At 46.4% G+C, this 16,856-nt stretch overlaps 1 protein-coding gene across 1 annotated transcript in view; it reads left to right on the forward strand.

The window, feature by feature from the left end:
* Positions 1 to 7,024: 7,024 nt before the first annotated feature.
* LOC111971807 (AF4/FMR2 family member 3) overlaps positions 7,025 to 16,856 on the forward strand; it is a 38,032-nt gene continuing 28,200 nt past the window's right edge. Inside the window, exons 1-2 of the mRNA XM_023998620.2 lie at positions 7,025 to 7,403; positions 14,280 to 14,324. Of these exons, the coding sequence (XP_023854388.2) occupies positions 7,335 to 7,403; positions 14,280 to 14,324 (114 nt within the window). The 5' untranslated portion in view covers positions 7,025 to 7,334. The remainder of the gene's footprint in view (positions 7,404 to 14,279; positions 14,325 to 16,856) is intronic.

Consider the following 16,856-nt stretch of genomic DNA (forward strand, 5'->3'; position numbering starts at 1 on the left):
CACACTCAAAAGTGGAAACCACACTACAGGCTGATCCAACTTTGATGTAATGTCCTTAAAACAAGTCAAAATGAGGATCAGTAGTGTGTGTGGCCTCCACGTGCCTGTATGACCTCCCTACAACGCCTGGGCATGCTCCTGATGAGGTGGCGGGGTCTCCTGAGGGATCTCCTCCCAGACCTGGACTAAAGCATCCGCCAACTCCTGGACAGTCTGTGGTGCAACGTGGTGTTGGTGGATGGAGCGAGACATGATGTCCAGATGTGCTCAATTGGATTCAGGTCTGGGGAACGGGCGGCCAGTCCATAGCATCAATGCCTTCCTCTTGCAGAACTGCTGACACTCCAGCCACATGAGGTCTAGCATTGTCTTGCATTAGGAGGAACCCAGGGCCAACCGCACCAGCATATGGTCTCACAAGGGGTCTGAGGATCTCACTCGGTACCTAATGGCAGTCAGGCTACCTCTGGCGAGCACATGGAGGGCTGTGCGGCCCAGCAAAGAAATGCCACCCCACACCATGACTGACCCACCGCCAAACCGGTCATGCTGGAGGATGTTGCAGGCAGCAGAACGTTCTCCACGGCGTCTCCAGACTCTGTCACGTCTGTCACATGTGCTCAGTGTGAACCTGCTTTCATCTGTGAGCACAGGGCGCCAGTGGCGAATTTGCCAATCTTGGTGTCTCTGGCAAATGCCAAACGTCCTGCACGGTGTTGGGCTGTAAGCCAACCCCCACCTGTGGACGTCGGCCCTCATACCACCCTCATGATCTGTTTCTGACGTTTGAGCAGACACATGCACATTTGTGGCCTGCTGTGAGGTCATTTGCAGGCTTTGCAGTGCTCCTCCTGCCTCCTGCACGCGGCCAGTCAGGCTAGCGAGTCGTCTGCTTGCTGGTGGTTGTCCCTCCTACGGCCTCCTCCACGTCTCCTGATGTACTGACCTGTCTCCTGGTAGCGCCTCCATGCTCTGGACACTACGCTAGCAGACACAGCAAACCTCTTGCCACACGCTCATTGCATGAGCCATCCTGCTGGATGGACTGCACTACCTGAGCCATGTGTGGGTTGTAGAGCCGTCTCATGCTACCACTAGAGTGAAAGCACCGCCAGCATTCAAAAGTGACCAAAACATCAGCCAGGAAGCATAGGAACTGAGAAGTGATCTGTGGTCACCACCTGCAGAACCACTCCTTTATTGGGGGTGTCTTGCTAATTGCCTATAATTTCCACCTGTTGTCTATTCCATTTGCACAACAGCATGTTAAATTTATTGTCAATCAGTGTTGCTTCCTAAGTGGACAGTTTGATTTCACAGAAGTGTGATTGACTTGGAGTTACATTTGTGTGTTTAAGTGTTCCCTTTATTTTTTGAGCAGTGTATATAATATATATATACACACTACCAGTCAAAAGTGTGGACACACCTACTCATTCAAGCGTTTTTCTTTATTTTGACTATTTTCTACATTGTAGAATAATAGTGAAGACTTTAAAACTATGAAATAACACATATGGAATCATGTCAAAATATATTTTTATTTATTTGAGATTCTTCAAAGTAGCCACCCTTTTCCTTGATGACAGCGTTGAACACGCTTGGCATTCTCTCAACCAGCTTTACCTGGAATGCTTTTCCAACAGTCTTCAAGGAGTTCCCACATATGCTGAGCACTTGTTGGCTACTTTTCCTTCACTCTGCAGTCCAACTCATCCCATACCATCTCAATTGGGTTGAGGTTGGGTGATTGTGGAGACCAGGTCATCTGATGCAGCACTCCATCACTCTCCTTCTTGGTCAAATAGCCCTTACAGAGTCTGGAGGTATGTTGGGTCATTGTCCTATTGAATAACAAATGATAGTCCCACTAAGTGCAAACCAGATGGGATAGTGTAGTAGTGTAGTGTCGCTGCAGAATGCTGTGTTAGCCATGCTGGTTAAGTGTGCCTTGAATTCTAAATAAATCACAGACAGTGTCACCAGCAAAGCACCCCCACACCATCACACCTCCTCTTCCATGCTTCCCAGGGGGAGCCACACATGCGGAGATCATCCGTTCACCTACTCTGCGTCTCACAAAGACACGGCGTTTGGAACAAAAAATCTCAAATTTGGACTCCTCAGAACAAACAAAAAAAACTTCACTGGTCTAATGTCCATTGCTCGTGTTTCTTGGCCCAAGCAAGTCTCTTCTTCTTATTGGTGTCCTTTAGTAGTGGTTTCTTTGCAGCAATTCAACCATGAAGGCCTGATTCACACGGTCTCCTCTGAACAGTTGATGTTGAGATGTGTCTGTTACTTGAACTCTGTGAAGCATTTATTTGGGCTGCAATTTCTGAGGCTGATAACTCTAATGAACTTATCCTCTGCAGCAGAGGTAACTCTGGGTCTTCCTTTCCTGTGGCGGTCCTCATGAGAGCCAGTTTCATCATAGCGCTGTAACGGAATTCGTCCTCCTCATCTGACGAGGAGTAAGAAAGGTCGGACCAATGTGCTGCGTGGTAAGTGTCCATTATATTTAATAATACTGAACACGACAACAATACAAAAATAACAAAGTGAATAGAATAGAAAACCGAAACAGTTCCGTGTGGAACACACAAACACGGAAGACAACCACCCACAAAACACAACAGAAAACAGSCTACCTAAATATGGTTCCCAATCAGAGACAATGACTAACACCTGCCTCTGATTGAGAACCATATCAGGCCAAACGAAAAACCCAACATAGAAACACAAAACATAGATAACCCACCCAACTCACGCCCTGACCATACTAAAACAAAGAAAATACAAAAGAACTTAGGTCAGAACGTGAGAAGCGCTTGAGGGTTTTTGCGACTGCACTTCAAGAAAATGTCTAAATTCTTGAAATGTTCTGGATTGACTGACCTTCATGTCTTAATAAAGTAATTATGGATTGTCGTTTCTCTTTGCCATTTCGGAATTTGATGCTTATACCATGCCGAGAATAGATGAGGTGATAGAAAGACTGGGAAATGTCTGGTTCATCAGTACACTTGACCTAACCAAGGGGTGTTGGCTGGTTCCTCTGACCCATTTAGCTCGTGAGAAGACGGCAATCTCCATTCCAGACGGCCTGCTCCAATATGTGCTGCTGCCCTTTTGACTTCATGGAGCCCCCACCATGTTTCAAAGGCTGATGGACCACATTCTGCGACCACATCAATCCTATGCTTCAGCCTAACTGGACGATGTGATAATCCACCGCCACACATGGGAGGAGCACCTMATCGGATTAACAGCAGTCACCAGCGCCTTTCGGCAAGCAGGACTCACGGCCAACCCAAAGAAATGCACGCTGGGGGAAGTGAAGAAAAGTATCTGGGCTATTCCATAAGGCGAGGGTTGATCAAACCACAAGAGCAGAAGGTCGCTGCAATCCAGGATTGGCCTCGACCAGTGAACAAGAAACAGGTACAGGCTTTCCTGGGAATAACCGGTTATTACAGACATTTCATCCAGGATTATGCAATCATTTCAGGACCCCTGTGTGACCTGACCCGGAAGGCCAAACCTGCCATGGTACAGTGGAACCCTGCGGCCGAGGAGGCATTTCAGAAACTGAAAATGTCCTTGTATTTGCTGGATTTCTCGAAGCCTCTGATTGTACAGACAGATGCATCCGACGCTGGAATTAGAGCTGTACTCTCGCAGGAATTTAATGGACTGGAACATCTTGCGCTGTAAGTTGATTCCCGTGAAACTAAGTATGCAACAATGGGAGAAGAGTGTTTGGCAATCAAATGGTCCTTGAAATATTATGTTCTGGGCTGCAAGTTTGTATTGATGACATTTCACGCTCCCCTTGCCCTGGATGAACCAGGATAAGGACACTAACACCAGGATCACCCTGTGGTTCCTCAGCCTGCAGCCTTTCCACTATCGGATCGTCCACCGTTCGGGTTCTAAACATGGTAATGCTGATGCTATGTCTCGTATGCATGCCATGTTTTCTTCGACCTCTCTGACCACAGGGTATGTGCCTGCCAGGTTTCTTTGTTTTTTGGCTGCTAGGACCAATGACAGCAATGGGAAGTATTCTCCAGAGGCAGGACCACGGACAGCTCAGGGGAAACTTCTAGACTGCAGTTAAACAGCCACACCTGTCTCCAGTTGTAATCAGAGCCAAACTGCAGACAGGTGAAACCCATCAGTTCCTCTACTTAACCGTGCCCTGGGTTTTCTTTCTTTGTCTTTCTTTTATTTTTTATCTTGGGCAGGTGAAGGAGTAGGAGGTTATTGGAGAGACAGAGCATACGGTGGAGAATGAAGTTTTAAAGAAAATGATGATTTCAACAAGGATCTAACCCAAAGACCTAACCTTGGACTACCTTCCACTGGTGATGAAGTTTGTTTGTTTTGGGTATTGTGAACTCAGAAAAAAAAGACACGTCCCTTTTTCAAGCCCCTGTCTTTCAAAGATAATAAGTAAAAATCCAAATAACTTCACAGATCTTCATTGCAAAGGGTTTAAACACTGTTTCCCATGCTTGTTCAATAAACCATAAACAATTAATGAACATGCACCTGTGGAACGGTCGTTAAGACACTAACAGCTTAGACATTAGGCAATTAAGGTCACAGTTCTGAAAACTTAAGACACTAAAGAGGCCTTTCTACTGACTCTGTAAAAACACCAAAAAAAATATGCCCAGGGTCCCTGCTCATCTGCGTGAACGTACCTTAGGCATACTGCAAGGAGGCACGAGGACTGCCGATGTGGCCAGGGCAATAGATTGCAATGTCCGTACTGTGAGACGCCTAAGACAGAGCTACAGGGAGACAGGACGGACAGCTGATCGTCCTCGCAGTGACAGACCACGTGTAACAACACCTGCACAGGATCGGTACATCCGAACATCACACCGGCGGGACAGGTACAGGATGGCAACAACAACTGTTCGAGTTACACCAGGAACGCACAATCCCTCCATCAGTCCTCAGACTGTTCGCAATAGGCTGAGAGAGGCTGGACTGAGGGCTTGTAGGCCTGTTGTAAGGCAGGTCCTCACCAGACATCACCGGCAAGCGAAGAGCCCGGATCTCAATCCCATTGAGCACGTCTGGGACCTGTTGGATTGGAGGGTGAGGGCTAGGGCCATTCCCCCCAGAAATGTCTGGGAACTTGCAGGTGCCTTGGTGGAAGAGTGGGTTAACATCTCACAGCAAGAACTGGCAAATCTGGTGCAGTCAATGAGGAGGAGATGCACTGCAGTACTTAATGCAGCTGGTGGCCACACCAGATACTGACTGTTACTTTTGATTTTGACCCCCCCTTCGTTCAGGGACACATTATTCCATTTCTGTTAGTCATATGTCTGTGGAACTTGTTCAGTTTATGTCTCAGTTGTTGAATCCTGTTATGTTCATACAAATATTTACATGTTAAGTTTGCTGAAAATAAACGCAGTTGACAGTGAGGATGTTTTTTTTTTGCTGAGTTTTTATGAACTTTGTTGCCAAAGCCTGCTAGTAGTAAACCAGTTTAACCCTTCACTTGGACTGGGGTTGTGTGTTTGTATGTTTAAACTCTGCTTACAAAGAACCCGGTGCTAAAAACGCTACAATATATATATTTTGTATTCTATCAGAAAAGGACATGTTTGACTTTCAGAAAAACATATAGGTCAAGCTCAGGCACTTATTTTTGGTTCATAATCCTAACAGGGTAGAAATTTGTAGCCCAAATTAGCCATCACTCTATGAGTAAGCAAAATTGAACTAGCATAATTGTGAACACTTGATTTTAACTCCTCTATCAAACATTAACGTTTTGAAATGTTAATTTTTCTATAATTTAGCCTAACAGGGTGGACATTGGAGTGGGAAAGATTTTAATTAACACCCCGGACATGGCCTACATCCACTGAAGAACATAAATTCCTTTTCAAGATCCATATTGTTGTGTTACGGTAAACAATACCTGACCTTATATTTAAAGACTTTACACTCAACACAGGTCAGTAGCTTTCCCCAAACACACACCACGCATTTAGGACAGATTCGTGTGTTTTTCATTCATACAATAAATACATTTGGACACAATTGAGAAAATTGATATTATTTCACCTTTTAATAAAGCTGCTGAGTTAGTCAAGCGCTTTATCTCCCAGATAGCCGCATACTGACTAGTTTAGGCTGCAGAGACAAATATAAGGCCAAAATAATGATGACGTAATGAACGATTCGCATCTCCTTTTTTGACGTTTTTTTTGCCTGTCAGTTCCGAGTCAACTTTATTCATGTGATTACCACTTAAATAAATGCACGCATCCTTATTATGGCTCCCTTATTATTTGTGTATTCCCTCCACTTCTCCTTGCAGATAAAACTTATGAAAAACGACCACATTTCCCATGTTTCTCTCTGTCTCAGAGGAGCAATAGGGCGGTCCTGGGGATTTGCGTCACCTTCCTTGTTCAGGGTTGCTTTAAATCTATTTGGTCTCCGCTGTTGTTAATCTCCACTTAAACCCGATCCTCCTTTCACCTCTGTCCACCTCTCCCTCTCTCTCCACCCATCCCTCACCCATCCCTCTCTCTCTCTTTCTCTGCCAGCGGGATCTGGGGCACGAACATGAGTCATATTTCACTAGAACAACACAAAGTCCACACAACACAGACCCGCCGTGCCGCCTCTCAGTGCCGCAGACACCGACTCCAGCAGAGTGCATTAGCGCTAATGATTACACATGCATTTACTGGCAGGATGCGAAGAGCGCAAAACAACAATTGAACAGAAAGTCAAACCTTCCACTTCTATAGAGATTGTACATTGAGTGCATGGTGAAATTGTGCACTACGCTGTGCTACCATTCAAAAACGCATAAGGAGGAGTGTGCGCGACATTGTTTCCGTTTGTGCGTGTGGGTCATTGGTGTGGGTGTGTAGGGGCAACCTGGTCAGCAGGCTAGTCAACCTGGTCAGCAGGCTAGTCAACCTGGTCAGCAGGCTAGTCAACCTGGTCAGCAGGCTAGTCAACCTGGTCAGCAGGCTAGTCAGTGTCTGATATAGCAGCGCTCCTCGCCTATGTTAGAACTTCGTGGCTGAACACATTACCGATGTGACATGCCATGTTTTTTAGCGCGGAGCTCTGTCATGCGAATCCCCTGGTACGCCCACGCACAGCGCACGCACGCTCGTTCACTCCCAAGACGACACCAAATCCGTGACTCTCTCCAGTTGAGCTGGTGACGCTGTTCGCTCTCTGGTGGTAGAACGGCGATGTTTGGCATTTGTACCGATTTGTGCTTGTACGGTGCGTCTTCTGTGAGATGGACGGATGGAGAGGACCAGTGACCAAACATGCCTACAGTCCTCCGCAGCACGGGAAAACTTTCCATCGTCTGTTCACTGATTCGTTGCGCATCTCAGGTGAGAAGAGATACATTACGTTGTTTTGCTTTTCTTTGTTTAACTTGAAGCGTAACTTACTATTTTGTAGTCTAATATAATTTGTTGGAACTTTTATAAAAATGTTTGGACGGTTATTGCATTTCATTTCTCATTTGCAAATTATTATTTAAAAAAACGTGTATTTAACCTTTATTTAACTAGGCAACCTTTAATTTGAAAACACAATTAACGATAAAATATGCTTAATGCAACATAGCTAGTGTAGGAGGTATTGCAAATACAAAGCAACAATTAAAATGAGTTAATTTTATATTGATTTATACAGTAGACTGCATTGTCACGATAAGATGTAAAATCAGTTTAGGACTCTTGCGGTTAGTGACGGTTAAACCCATTTCCGTCGTTGACAGGCCAAGCGCTACCTTATGTTTTCGGTTTAGATTCAAGCATGCTCTGTTCTAAATATAGAAAGAAACGTTAGAGAATTATAAAGACTTTCAAATCAAGCTGCACTGCAAGTTGATCCTGGTGAATCTTTCACCTCGGCCTATTGGCGCTGTAGGTCACAGGTGGTGGGAGAATAGTTGGCTTGCATGCTGTTTGTTTGCAGGTGTTGTGATGGGTTGTGGTTGGTTTGGGCACTGGAGACCACGGTGTGTGTCTGGAGAGTTGCACCACCATTACCGTAGGCTGCTGATGCTACTGTTAATAGATGTGAGAAATGCATTATGCAAAATGACACTTATAGTCTTCTATGGCTACACTTTAAGAATTGTGTTCGATGACAGGGCTGCACGTACACACACATCACACCTTCATGCCAGTGCTGCCCTGATTACGCAGTCAGACAGTGGAGTTACTCATAGAGAGAGAGAGAGAGAGAGAGAGAGAGAGAGCGAGAGAGTACATAGAACACAGTGCCCACAGAATATGAGAGGCTGTAAAAGGGGTTAGAGAGAAGGACAGAGGGAGGCAGTAAAAGGGGTTAGAGAGGACAGAGGGAGGCAGTAAAGGGGGTTAGAGAGGACAGAGGGAGGAGGCAGTAAAAGGGGGTTTAGGAGAGGAGGGGAAGGCAGTAAAGGGGGTTATGAGAGGACGAGGGAGCACTAAGGGTAAGAGCAGTGAAGTGAGGCGAAAAGGGTTAAGAGAGAAGGACAAGAGGGAGGCAGTAAAAGGAGGTTTTAGAGAGAAGGACAGAAGGAGAAGTAAACAGGGGGTTCGAGCGAAGGACAGTAGCACTAGGGGGTTAGAGAGAAGGACAGAGGGCAAAGGGGGTAGAGGCGCGAGGCGGTAAAGGGGGTTAGAAGAAGGACAGAGGGAGGCAGTATAAGGGGTTAAGAGAAGGACAGAGGGAGGCTGTAAAGAGCGCGAGTTTAGAGAGAAGTGACAGACGGGAGCCACAGTAAAGGGGGTAGAGAGAAGGACAGAGGGAGGCAGTAAAGGGGTTAGGAGAGAGCAAAGGACAGAGGGAGAGCCCTGGTAAAGGGGGAGTTAGAGAGAAGGACAGAGGGACAGTAAAGGGGGTTAAGAGAGAAGGAGACAGAGGGCAGGCAGGTGTAAGGGGTTAGAGAAGAAGAGACAGAGAGGAGGCGTTGTCAAGGGACGGTTTAGAGACGAAGACGCAGAGGGAGGCCTGTGTGAAAGAGGGGGTTGTACGAGAGGAAGACAGAGGAGCGAGTAAGGGGGTTAGGAGAAGATAGCTAGATGGGAGGCCGAGGTAAAGGGGGTTGAGAGAGAGAAGCAGTACAGAGGTAGAGAGAAGAGAGGCAGTACAGGGGGTTTAGAGAGAAGGACAGAGGGGAGTAAGGGTTAGTGCAGAAACATGAGGAGGCTGCTAAAGGGGTAAGAGAAGGACGTGAGGGGCAGGTAAAGAGGGGTTAGTGAGAAGACAGTAGGAGCGCTAGCTAAGCGGCGGTTAGAGGAAGGGACTAGGTAGGAGGCTCAATTCGTCAGAGAAGAGAGGATCCATGAGGGTCACACTGGTCAGAGAGAAAGGGACCCTGTAGAGCGAAGGAAGAGAGACAGAGGGAGGCTGTAAAGGGGTTAGAGAGAAGGACAGAGGGAGGCAGTAAAGGGGTAGAGAGAAGGACAGAGGGAGGCGTAAAGTGGGTTAGAGAGAAGGACGAGGGAGGCTGTAAAGGGGGTTAGAGAGGACAGAGGGAGGCGTAAAGGGTTAGGAGAGGACAGAGGCAGGCAGTAAGGGGGTTAGGAGAGGAGGACAGAGGAGCAGAGTAAAAGGTTAGAGAGAAGGACAGAGGGAGAAGTAAAGGGGGAGTTAGAGAGAAGGACAGAGGGAGGCAGTAAAGGGGGTTAGAGAGAAGGACAGAGGGAGGCAGGTAAAGGGGTTAGAGAGAAGGACAGAGGGAGGCTGTAAAGGGGGTTAGAGAGAAGACAGAGGGAGGCAGTAAAGGGGGTTAGAGGAGAAAGGACAGAGGGAGGCAGTAAAGGGGGTTAGAGAGAAGGACAGAGGTGAGGCAGTAAAGGGGTTAAGAGAAGGACAGAGGGAGGCAGTAAAGGGGGTTAGAGAGAAGGACAGAGGGAGGCAGTAAAGGGGGTTAGAGAGAAGGACAGAAGGAGGCTGTAAAAGGGGTTAGAGAGAAGGACAGAGGAGGCAGTAAAGGGGTTAGAGAGGAACAGAGGAGGCAGTAAAGGGGGTTAGAGAGAGGACAGAGGGAGGCAGTAAAGGGGGTTAGAGAAGGACAGAGGGAGGCAGTAAAGGGGGTTAGAGAGAAGGACAGAGGGAGGCAGTAAAGGGGGTTAAGAGAGAAGGACAGAGGGACGGCAGTAAGGGGGTTAGAAGAGAAGGACAGAGGGAGGCAGTAAAGGGGGTTAGAGAGAAGGACAGAGGGAGGCGTAAAGGGGGGTTAGAGAGAAACAGAGGGAGCAGCAGTAAGAGGGGGTGAGAGAGAGAAGGACAGAGGGAGGCAGTAAAAGGGTTATGAGAGAAGGACGAGGGAGGCTGTAAGGGGGTTAGAGAGAAGGACAGAGGGAGGCAGTAAAGGGGTTAGAGAGAGACAGGAGGAGGACAGTAAAGGAAGGGGTTAAGAGAGAAGGAGCAGAGGAGGCAGTAAGGGGGTAGAGAGAAGGACAGAGGAGAGTGCAAAGAGAGGGGTTAGAGGAGAGGACAGAGGAGGAGGCTGTAAAGGGGTTAAGAGAGAGCAGACAGGGAGGCAGTAAAGGGGGGTTAGAGAAGAAGAGGACAGGAGGGAGGCAGTAAAGGGGAGTAGAGAGGACAGAGGGGAGGCAGTAAAGGGGTTAAGAGAGAAGAGGACAGATGTGAGAGCAGTAAAGGACGATCTTAGAAGTAGAAAGGACAGAGGGAGGAGAGATAAAAGGGGGTTAAGGTAGAAGGACAGAGGGAGGCAGTAAAGGGGTGGAGAGCCAAGGTAAAAGTGAGAGCGGAGAGAAAGGGGGTTAAGAGGACAGGAGGAGAGCAGTAAAGGGGTTAGAGAGAAGGACAGAGGCGAACGCAAAAAAGGGCAGTAATAGTGGCGGCGTTAGAGAGCAAACATAAGGACCAGAAGGTGAGAGGCAGTAGGGGGCGGGTTAGAGAGCAGGACAGAGGGAGGCGAGTATAAAGGGGGTTAGAGAGAGACAGAGGGAGGCAGTAAAGGGTAGAGAGAAACTTGACGCTAGGACTGTTAGGATAGAAGGAAGGACAGAGGAGAGGCAGTAAAGGGGGTTAGAGAGAAGGACAGAGGGAGCAGTAGGTTGAATAATGTTAGGAGGACAGAGAAGAGGGTGAGACTGAGTGTGACGGCTTAGTAGAGAGGTGAGGAGGTAAAGAGAGGATACAAAGGGAGGCAGTAAACAGGGGGGTTAAGAGAGAAGGACAGAGGGGAGGCCAGTTAAAGGGGGTTAGAGAGAAGGACAGAGGGAGCAGTTAAAGGGGGTTAGAGAGAAGGACAGAAGGGAGCTAGTTAAAGGGAGGGAGTTAGAGAGAAGACAGAGGGAGGCAGTAAGAGGGGTTAGAGAAGAGAAGGGACCAAGTATTTGCGAAGGCAGTAAAAGGGGTATAGAGAGAAGGACAGAGGGAGGCAGTAAAGGGGGTTAGAGAGAAGGACAGAGGGAGGCAGTAAAGGGGGTTAGAGAGAAGGAAACAGAGGGAGGCACAGTAAGGGGTTAGAGAGAAGGACAGAGGAGGCAGTAAAGGGGGTTAAGAGAGAAAACAGAGGGAAGGACCAGTAAAGAGGGTTAGAGAGAAGAGACAGAGTGGAGAACTGTAAAGGGGGTTAGAGAGAAGGACAGAGGGAGGCTGTAAAGGGGGTTAGAGAGAAGGACAGAGGGAGGCAGTAAAGGGGGCGATCTACCAAATGTCTGTCTCTCTCTCTTTATTTTTCTTTCTTCTCTATTTCTTTCTCTCGCTCAATTCAATTTAAGGGCTTTATTGGCATGGGAAACATATGTTTACATTGCCAAAGCAAGTGAAGTAGATAATATACAAAGTTAAATAAATAATAAAAATGAACAGTAAACATTACACTCACAAAWGTTCAAAAAGAATAAAGACATTTCAAATGTCATATTATGTCTATATGCGGTGTTGTAGCGCTGTACAAAAGGGAAAATACATTAAMAATAAATATGGGTTGTATTTACAATGGTGTTTGTTCCTGCCCTTTTCTTGTGGCAACAAGTCACAAATCTTGCTGCTGTGACGGCACATTGTGGTATTTCACCCAGTAGATATGGGAGTTTATCAAAATTGGGCTTGTTTTTGAATTCTTTGTGGATCTGTGTAATCTGTGGGAAATATGTGTCTCAAATATTGTCATATATTTGGCAGGAGATTATGAAGTGCAGCTCAGTTTCCACCTCATTTTGTGAGCAGGGTGCACATAGCCTGTCTTCTCTTGAGAGAGCCAGGTTTGCCTATGGCGGCCTTTCTCAATAGCAAGGCTATGCTCACTGAGTCTCTCTCTCTTCTCTCATTCGTTCTTTTTCTCTCTGTCTCTATATGCAGCATCTGTCACAGGAAATGGTGGTGGCAGACGTGTGTTTGTGTGTGTGTGTGTGCAGATTAGCTGTACCTGGGCCAAACAGATGAGCAAGAGTCATTTTGATGTAGGGTCACATGCTCTGGTTTGGTTTTGCAATCTATATTTGTCAAGGCATTCTCATTGGTTACTGAAAGACCACCACTGTATAGACCAATGATGTATATAAACCCTAGATTGCTATTGCTGTGTATTGGCCACCAGTGAGAGGCTCTGAAGCCACCGGTCGGCCATATTGGCACTCGTCAGTAGGAGCAGTCCTCCATAGGAATGAATGGAATTCTACAGTTTGTCAATTCAATGTTTCAAGGACAAAATTAACTTAACATTAGAACTTACAAAAATCAATATTTGTATTTTTATGTTTAGCTCACATAATATAACTTAAAAGTATGCATTAGGTGTCTGTAATACACTATATATACACAAGTATATGGACACCCCTTCAAATTAGTGGATTCGGCTATTTCAGCCACACAGGTGTATAAAACCGAGCACACAGCCATGCACTCTCCATAGACAAACACTGGCAGTAGAATGGCCTTACTGAAGAGCTCAGTGATCTGCAAAGTGGCACCATCATAGGATGCCACCTTTCCAACTAGTCAGTTAATACAATTTGTGCCCTAATTATCTGGAAGATAGATAATGAGTACATAGAACACAGTGCTCACAGAATATGAGAGGCAGTAAAAAGGACTAGAGAGTTAGCACATAGCCTGTCTTCTCTTGAGAGCCAGGTCTGACTGCGGCGGCCTTTCTCAATAGCAAGGCTATGCTCACTGAGTGTCTCTCTCTCTCTCTCTCCAAACATATGCCCTGCTAGAGCTGCCCCGGTCAACTGTAAGTGATGTTATTGTGAAGTGAAGCAACAATGGCTCAGCCGCGAAGTGGTAGACCACACAGAACGGGACCGCTGAAGCGCATAGGGCTGTCCTCTGTTGYAACACTCACTACCGAGTTCCAAACTGCCTCTGGAAGCAACGTCAGCACAAGAACTGTTCATCTGGAGCTTCATGAAATGGGTTTCCAAGGCCGAGCAGCTGCACACAAGCCTAAAATCAGCATGCGCAATGCCAAGCGTCAGCTGGAGTGGTGTAAAGCTCACCGCCATTGGAATCTGGAGCAGTGGAAACGCGTTCTCTTGAGTAAAGAATCACGCTTCACCATCTGGCAGTCCAACGGACGAATCAGAGTTTGGCGGATGTCAGGAGAACGCTACCTGCCCTTATGCTTACTGCCAACTGTAAAGTTTGGTGGAGGAGGAATAATGGTCTGGGACTGTTTTTCATGGTTCAGTCTAGGCCCCTTAGTTCCAGTGAAGGGAAATATTAATGCTACAGCATACAATTACATTCTAGACGATTCTGTGCTTCCAACAATGTGGCAGCAGTTTGGGGAAGGCCCTTTCCTGTTTCAGCATGACAATGCCCCCGTGTACAAAGAGAAGTACATACAGAAATGTTTTTTTGAAATCGGTGTGGAAGAACTTGACTGGCCTGAGCCCTGACCTCAACCCCATCGGACATCTTTGGGATGAATTGGAACACCGACTGCGAGCCAGGCCTAATCGCCCAACATCAGTGCCCGATCTCACTAACGCTCTTGTGGCTGAATGGACGGARTGGAGAATATTTGTGACAAAAAACAAATGTAGACATTAATACATCCATTTCTATAGCTTCCAGAATATTTTTTACGATGGTTTGGGAGAGCCAAGATGGAGGCTTCAACACAGCACCCCCTATCAGTCATCTAGTGTATATATTAATCATTGGTATAGACCTCCATAACAACTTCATATTTTTAGCCCTGTAGATGTTATACTGTACCTTACTTAGTGGATGCTTCTATATCTATAGGACTTTTCTCAAAACATTTCTCTGTCCTCACACAGGTCACAGGAAGTGAGCGTAACGGCTGTTCCAAAGATATTCTAGGGGTAAGAGATGGTTTACTTTATACTCTCACCCTACAGTACCACCATAACTACTGCACTGATCTACGCCGCTCTGCACTAGTTGAATCAGATGGGTTAGTGCTGGRCTGGAACAAATGTGTGTGGTAATATAGGTTACACTCTCTCCTATCCTCTTATTGGTGGTTGCCCTGAGGCTTTTAGTAACAGGCCTTTGGGGGAATCTATGTTGTTTTTGTTTGCTAAACTGAACATGTCTGACTGTAGCCTGTCTGACTGTAACAGAGCAATAGATGGACATGTAGATAGAGATGTGAGAACAGCAGAGACAGACGTGTGAGAACAGCAGAGAGATGAACATGTAGATAGAGACGTGTGAGAACAGCAGAGAGATGACATGTAGATAGAGACGTGTGAGAACAGCAGAGAGATGAACATGTAGATAGAGACGTGTGAGAACAGCAGAGAGATGGACATGTAGATAGAGATGTGAGAACAGCAGAGACGTGTGAGAACAGCAGAGAGATGAAAACATGTAGATAGAGATGTGAGAACAGCAGAGAGATGGACATGTAAGATAGAGACGTGTGAGAACCAGCAGAGAGATGAACATGTAGATAGAGACGTGTGAACAGCAAGTAGAGATGGAGCTTCAGTTCTGCTCTAAGAAGCATGTCTCCTTTCATTCATTCAGTCTAACACACACAACACACACACACACACACAACACACACACACACACACACACACACACACACACACACACAACACACACACACACACACACACACACACACACACACACACACACACACACACACCCACTATGTAAAGCTAAACTAAATAAAAGTAAAGCATTTCATTCCCCTCTTCTTCATAAACACTTTCCCCACAACCCGGAGGGCAAGTGTTCCTTCTCTCTACTCCTCCTGTCCACTTCATTATCTCGCCTCTCCTCCTCAGTCACCAAGGACACCGATTCATCCCTCGTTCCTCATCCCTCCTCTCAAAACAACAAGCCTTCCCAGGAGAGGGAGCAGATAGATGACAACACAGTGACTAGGGTCTGGTTTCAATGATGAACTATTTTCGCATAGAGGAACTATGTCATTGCCTACGTCCGGGGACTCTCCCAACAAATCACGAGGCAGACATGCCAGAACGTCGCGATTCAAAACCTTTGTAGTGATTTTAGTTAAGGTAGTTGATGCAAACCAGTCACTTACGAAATGCAGTCATCAAAAATAACCTTTGTGATCTCCATCCTGCTGCTACTATTTAGTATTTTATTCAAGCTGATAAAGTAGTGACGTAGGCAGTGACATAGTTCCTCTATGACAACAGAGTTTATCATTAAAACCAGACCCTAGTCACTGTGTTGCTATCTCTCTCTCTCTCCCCTCTGTCTGCTCCTCCTTCCGTCTTCCTATTTCTCTCTCCCTGCCTCTCCTACCACTCCTATTTCTCTCTCCTCTCTCCCTGATCTCCTACCACTCTCTATTTCTCTCTCCTCTCTCTCTGATCTCCTACCACTCCCTATTTCTCTCTCCTCTCTCTCTGATCTCTACCACTCCCTATTTCTCTCTCTCTCTCTCCTACCACTCCCTATTTCCTCTCCTTCTCTTCTGATTTCCTACCACTCCCTATTTCTCTCTCCTCTCTCTCTGATCTCCTACCACTCCCTATTTCTCTCTCCTCTCTCCCTGATCTCCTACCACTCCCTATTTCTCTCTCTCTCTCTCCTTCTCTTTATCTCTCTTTCCTGTGTTTGTCTTCTGGCTAGGAACAGGTAGAATGGGAACCGCACATTGAGACTTACTTTCAGAAGGCAGGCTACAGTCAGACAGGCTACATTCAGACATCTCTGTTACAGTCAGACAGGCTACATTCAGACATTGCTCTGTTACAGTCAGACAGGCTACATTCAGACATTGCTCTGTGTACAGTCAGACATTGCTCTGTTACAGTCAGATTGCTTCTGTTACAGTCAGACATTGCTCTGTTACAGTCAGACATTGCTCTGTTACAGTCAGACAGGCTACAGTCAGACATTGCTTGTTACTGTCAGACAGGCTACAGTCAGACATTGCTCTGTTACAGTCAGACAGGTTACAGTCGGACATTATTCTGTTACAGTCAGACAGGCTACAGTCAGACAGGCTACAGTCAGACATTCTCTGTTACAGTCAGATATTGATCTGTTACAGTCAGACAGGTTACAGTCAGACATTTCTCTGTTACAGTCAGACCAGTCTTCAGTCATGATTGCTTCTGTTACAGTCGGACAGGCTACAGGTCATAGATTGCTCTGTTACAGTCAGACAGGCACACTCAGACATTGCTCTGTTACAGTCAGACAGGTTACAGTCAACGGCTACAGTCAGACATTAGTCTGTTTTACAGTCAGACCGGTTACAGTCAGACAATTTTGCTCTGTTACAGTCAGACAGGCTACTGTCAGACATTACTCTGTTACAGTCAGACAGGCTCTACAGTCAGACAGGCTACAGTCAGACAGTTGCTCTGTTACAGTCAGATATTTCTCCGTTACAGTCA

Source organism: Salvelinus sp. IW2-2015, linkage group LG2, assembly GCF_002910315.2.
Source record: "Salvelinus sp. IW2-2015 linkage group LG2, ASM291031v2, whole genome shotgun sequence".
NCBI classification, from domain to species: Eukaryota; Metazoa; Chordata; class Actinopteri; order Salmoniformes; family Salmonidae; genus Salvelinus; species Salvelinus sp. IW2-2015.